Genomic DNA, 6,183 nt, shown 5'->3' with positions numbered 1-6,183 from the left:
AGAAGCTACAATTATATTTTATATATTGGTAAAGTTGAAGTCATAGGAAGCTTCTCAGATATTTTTATTACGTTAACATCCAAATACTTTTTATAATTAAAATTATTAAATATCTTTATTTTACCAAATAAAAATATTAATAATATCGTTAAAAAACAAATTTTAATAAGATTATTTTTTTCATGTTTTAGTAAAATAATATTATGATAAGATTTTAAGTTTTAAACTTTTAATTTCATCATTTTGTTATTTAATTTTAATATGTAATTTTATTAAATTTGTTCACCCAACTAGCAAATATATATTGTGCAATTATTTAAATCGTTGATGTTACGAGTAAATCAAGCACCAACTCAATTAAAAAATTACGAAAATATTCTTTTATATTTAAAATAAATTATATTATTTAAAAAATTGCATATGATGCAATGAGACTTGGGTCGATAAAATTTTAAATTTATCACTAAACTAAAACTTTATCTTGAAATATCAACTCAAGAGTAATGATACACCATGATAAATAATGGTAGTATATTTAATATTTTAATCCCATAAATTTACATATAATGTAATTATTAATGGATTTAAAAGAAGAGTTTTTCTAAATACAGTCGTATCCATAATAGATTTTTTACTCAACTTAAAAGTAATAATATATGTATAGATATTGGGATGCAGAAACAGTTAAACCCTCCCCACTGAGTTGAATGTAGTCCAAGAATCATGATTTTTATTCAACGAGTAAGTAAAAGTACAACACACACACAATATCCCATATCCACAAATGCCAAATCTCTTTAGTTGAAGCGTTTCACTTTCAAGAAAACCAGAAAATTATCTCTTTTTTCCCCCCTTCTTTAAATCCATCTAGACTCGACTCAGCTCATTTTTCCATTTCAACAAGCTTCTAGGGCTTTTCCCTACTCTTTAAATCTCACCAAAATCCCCACTACGAGCTAACAATACCCTCTTACTCCTACTATACATATATATTCAACTTCAACTGCTCTTTTTCACTGTAAAAGCTCTATATAACAATACCTTATTGAACTTTGAGAATTGAAGGCGATGGTGGACTCAGACACTGAGTCGGGAGGAGGTCCAAACAACGCATCCAACGCAGATCTTTCTTCCCCGAAAGAGCAAGACAGGTTCTTGCCAATCGCTAACGTTAGCAGGATCATGAAAAAGGCTTTGCCCGCCAACGCCAAGATTTCCAAGGAAGCTAAAGAGACCGTCCAGGAATGCGTGTCGGAGTTCATCAGTTTCATCACCGGGGAAGCCTCCGATAAGTGTCAAAAGGAGAAGCGGAAGACCATCAACGGTGACGATCTGCTGTGGGCCATGACTACCTTAGGTTTCGAAGATTACGTCGAGCCTTTGAAGGTTTACTTGCAGAGGTTTAGGGAGATGGAAGGGGAGAAGACCGCCGTAGCACGTGATAAAGACGCGCCTCTTGCTGGAGGCGTCGGTGCTGCTGCTGCTGCTGGTTCTAGTGGGATGTATGGGATGATGGTACACCAGCAGCATCAAGGCCATGTGTATGGTTCTGGTGGGTTTCATCAGATGGGCCGGGGCCCAAGGTAGAGTTTCTTCATCACTCACACGTGTATGGTTGTTATTAATTTGATAAAAGAAAATCTGGTTTGGTTTCGGTTCGGCATACTTGGTTGGGCCGGGGATAAGGCCTTGCTAATTTATTATTGGGACACGTGCACGGTTGTGATAGCTTGTATGTTTGAGGAGAAGGTAGTGTCTGCTTTCACTTTTCACACCCTTGATTTGAGGTTTAGTACTAGCTTGTATCTACAAAATTGGAGTGATGTTAAGCTTTTAAGAATTAGGGTTTTGAATTTAGGGTTTACTTACTATAAAAAGGAAATAACTAAAAAATTATGTGTTGAATAATAATTCGGGGATTTTCTTATTTTGTTAAATGATAATCGATAGAATCATATTCCTCAAATTTTATTTGTTTTACTAGATTTTGCTTTTTTATTGGAAAAATAGTTATTATAAAGGAAAATATACTCTCTTTTTTGTAAATTGTTGAATAAAAATTTATTTTCAATATATTTAATTTTATAAACATTGTAATATTTTAATTACATTCAAATTGGTGTGACTTTAATTAAATGCATTATTTGTCACAACACTAGTGACTAGTTAACAATTAAATGTTCTATTTGAAGTATAACTTATATAAATTATAGGTAAAATACTATAAAATGTATAATTGCAAAATTCACCTTTAATATTTCTAGTATTTTTACTTTCACCCTTGTTTATTTTCTCATTCTTACCCACAATGTTGTAAAAATTTTAAATAATCAATCAATTAACTTTCAACGATTTTGTTTAATGTCGCATGACACATTAGTTGATGATGGTTAATGTGGTATAACATATACATCTCATTGATGATGTGTCATTTTGTGTTGGGATTAAAAAATTTTTAAATATTATAGAAATTATTAAAACCGTATAAAATTAGCTTGTTATATATAAAAAATCTTGAAAATAATCCAATAATCAATTGTGCCTCAATTGAAATCAATACTAATTGAGACCTCAATTGAATCCTTGATTCTATACTTTATATGAAAATCCTTAACCTCGTTAGTTTCACCACATGAAATTAAGAGTGAAACTTTTATTTGGAGATAAACTAAATTTTTTATCTTCTCTTCATTTGTTCTTTTGAGTACTTTCTTTTTTTTTCATTCGGTTATAGCATTGCATTTTGAAAATATGTTTTTTTTTTAATTTATTGAGGGATTGACTATTTTCGAATAAATCTTTGAAGTGTCGTTCACTGGGTAGTCAATCGGTAGCCTCCTGACTTTATGAATCAAGTTCATCGAGCAATCGCTCACGACACATCTGTTCTCGACAAAGTATGGGAAACAAAAACCTCTACAATAGAACAATACCTTCAATTGTTGGAAGGATTGGTTGGTTGCTCAAAACACATTCAATTTTTTCATGGCAAGTCCCTAAATTTTTAACAATTTTACGAATTGACCCCAGACTAGCTAGGTTAAGCTAATTCGAACTCAAAAACATAAAAATTGCTAAAAAGGAATCAAAAATTGCTTACATGCATGAACAAGAGTGACCGAAACTTCTTTAGCTTTTCAATGGTGATTTTCGACTATGGAAATTATAATGGAAGAAGATGATAGTTTTAATTCTTTTATTTTTCTCATAATAATACTTATTTACTATTTTACCCTTAAATTTTTATATTAAAACTAACAATTTAAAAGTCAAAACCATCCATTTATTAACATTTAAACCCTTCAACTCACTAATTCATAATAATTTAACACCTTTATCTAATAAGCATAAACTTTTGTTACTTCTATGATTTAAACCTTTTTACTTAACTATTTAAACCTTAAAATTTCTTAATGAAAATTTAACATGACACTAATAAATACTTGTAAATATTAATTTAATAATATTTATTGACTCTCTTATCAAAATTATGGTCCTAAAACCATTGTTTCTAACACCATTGAAAATAAGTTGTTACAATTTAGAAGAGATAGGCACTAGTCACGACATATGTATCCATGTCCATGTCTCCAGGAGAAAGCAGCAATCATTGACTAAGTCTATCGGTTCACAAACTACCTTGGTAAGCACCCAATAGAGATACGCCAGAGAAGAAAAAAAAACCCAAATTGAATCTACTTGCCACCTTAAAACCCTTGAACAACAGGAGAAACATGGTATGGATCTTGTTACCCAATCTTGTCTGGAAAGAACATTCATTTAACCATCCAAAATATCCAAGCTCCGATATACCTATTCATCTCAATTGCATTGGCTTTTGGTAGAGGAGTCGATTCTACAAGCTTTTCTAACCATGTGTACTTCAGCTGACACCCATCTAAATGCTTCACTAGCTTCTTTTATAAAAAAATTTTATTCTTAAATCTAACTATTTTTTTATATACAATTTTCGTTCAATACTGCCTATGACCATTAGGGAGTGAGGTAGTCAACCATGCCTCCAAATGAAATGAAATACATCCTCTGGCAAATCTACCACAATAATCAAAGATGGTGCTGGTCGGTTGCATCGTCTCGTTTGTTAGTGGGTGGACCGAGGTTCACCATTTCATAGCTAGAGCTAGTGTGCCTGCAAATTCCTCGGTCAACTACCACAGTTTGCCACACTAGATATGCCAATTCATCATCTTATATCATGTTTTTATATTTTTTATGTTATAATTGTGTTTAACCTATTTTAATTTTGATTTAATATTTGATGTATTGAAAATATATAATTACATGTATTTTTATTATATCAGATAATAAAACATCTAAAATTTTTGAAAATAAATCTATTTATTTTTATTTTAGATGATTAATTCACTAATAATATGTTTAATCATGCATGATAAATACACCAAATATTTACTCTTTAAATTTATATAATTTGTATTATATAACTTTTATACATATACATTTATATTACATTCATATCTTATAATTGTTTAGATATTTCAAGCACAGGAGAGTATGGAATATAGATTATGGCCGAAATTCATAATTTTTATCTTTCATGTTTATTTTATGACTTTTGTTTGGAATTCGTGGTTGCTTTCACCAATAATGTTATCTTCAAAGTTCGAGCTTGCATTTTCTCCTTACAAATGCAATGTGTCTTTTCATCACACCAAAAAAAAATTACGTGATTGACATTTTTTTTAAAAAGGCGACTGCATAGTTTTCATGTCATTGATACATAATTTTAGTAATTTTTTTAACATGAACTCCAAACCCTAAATTCTAAACTCAAACCTTGAATCTCGAACCCAAAAGGTCAGGGTTTAGGGTTTAGGGTTTAAGGTTTAGGTTTAAAGTTTAGGGTTTAGGATTCAAATTAAAAAAATTACCAAAATTATGTATCAATGATGTCGGAAAAAATTACTAAAATGTAATCAAATAATTAGACCATTTTACTAAAAAAAGGCTCATTTCCTACTTTATTTACGAAAATGGGCCACTTTAAACTTAATTTACGGGAATAGGCCAAAAAACCCAAAACACGCCTACGTGAAAGCATTTTAAGGAGAAATTTCAGAAAAGCATGTTGGTAAGGGCGCACTTTACCCCTTGTCAGCAAAAACGCGTTGATGTGGGTGCACTTTTACCCGTTCTCGGACTAAATTTTCAAAAAACGTCATTTTTTTAAATATTATAAAACTAGACCAATTTTTTGAAACTTTATGAGAATAAGTTTTTATAAAGACCCAAAGTGGCAACACTAATTTTTTTTTATTCTAAGATGTCACTAATTAATATAAAAAAAACTTACAAAGTAGATCTTTATATAGACCCAAAGTCTCATTTCCCTTGTTTTCTTAAGGAATGTGGGATATGAGATATGTGTATATATAGACTCATGAATAGGTTTGCAGCTTGTTCCTAAACAATGTGAGATTCCTTCCTCTTTTAACTAACAACATAATATTAAAGCCTACACTATATTTTATATTTTTTTACTTAGAGAGTTTAAATTTTTTTACAAAAAGCTAACATTTGTTACATTATAAATAAAACTTTTAAACTCGTAAGTAAAAACATATATAAAATATAAAATGAGTATGGTAAAATATTAGAAAAGTTACTAATAGTTGAGTGATCATTTTGTAAGTTTTTATAATTGATAGCCAAAAATCATAGTTAAGTGACTACTAATGTAATTTAATCTAGATATAAAAATATGAAAATAATTATTACATTTTATGTATATTATATATTTCTATAAAAAAACTTATTTAACATAATTAATTATCTATCTAGTCAAAATACATCTGAAATAAATTTATCAAGATTCATTAAGGGATGAAAATTAAATTAAAATTAGGATTAAAAAATTAATGAGTATAGTAAAATATTAAAATAAATAAATATTTAAAAAGATATATCAATTTTTAAAATTACAAAAAATACTATTTGAGTACCAAATACTCACCATTTATTTATTAATCAAACATTCATAATATAAAATAAAATAAATAATAAAAATTAAAAGTATAGCTTCTAAATTTAAATAATAGAAAATTATTTTAAGAATTAGAATTGCATGGATATTAACTTCAAACATTTAAAATTGAATAGAAGATTATTGCATGTACAAGTTTCATATGTACAATTTATTCTTTT

The 6,183-nt window shown here is 28.9% G+C and overlaps 1 protein-coding gene across 1 annotated transcript; it reads left to right on the top strand.

The window, feature by feature from the left end:
• The first annotated feature begins 694 nt into the window (after positions 1 to 694).
• On the top strand, positions 695 to 1,966 carry LOC105784004 (nuclear transcription factor Y subunit B-3). The gene has a single exon (XM_012609748.2). The coding sequence runs from the start codon at positions 1,069 to 1,071 to the stop codon at positions 1,585 to 1,587; it is 519 nt and encodes a 172-aa protein (XP_012465202.1). The 5' UTR covers positions 695 to 1,068; the 3' UTR covers positions 1,588 to 1,966.
• The last annotated feature ends 4,217 nt before the right edge of the window (positions 1,967 to 6,183 follow it).

This window comes from Gossypium raimondii, chromosome 13 (assembly GCF_025698545.1).
Source record: "Gossypium raimondii isolate GPD5lz chromosome 13, ASM2569854v1, whole genome shotgun sequence".
Classification (NCBI taxonomy): domain Eukaryota; kingdom Viridiplantae; phylum Streptophyta; class Magnoliopsida; order Malvales; family Malvaceae; genus Gossypium; species Gossypium raimondii.
The sequence above is the reverse complement of the archived record's forward strand: the minus strand, read 5'-3'. Positions and strand labels throughout refer to the sequence as shown.

Bases quoted from the DNA above. Each gene is read 5' to 3' on its own strand.
- LOC105784004 (XM_012609748.2), top strand. From the start codon at position 1,069: ATGGTGGACTCAGACACTGAGTCGGGAGGAGGTCCAAACAACGCATCC.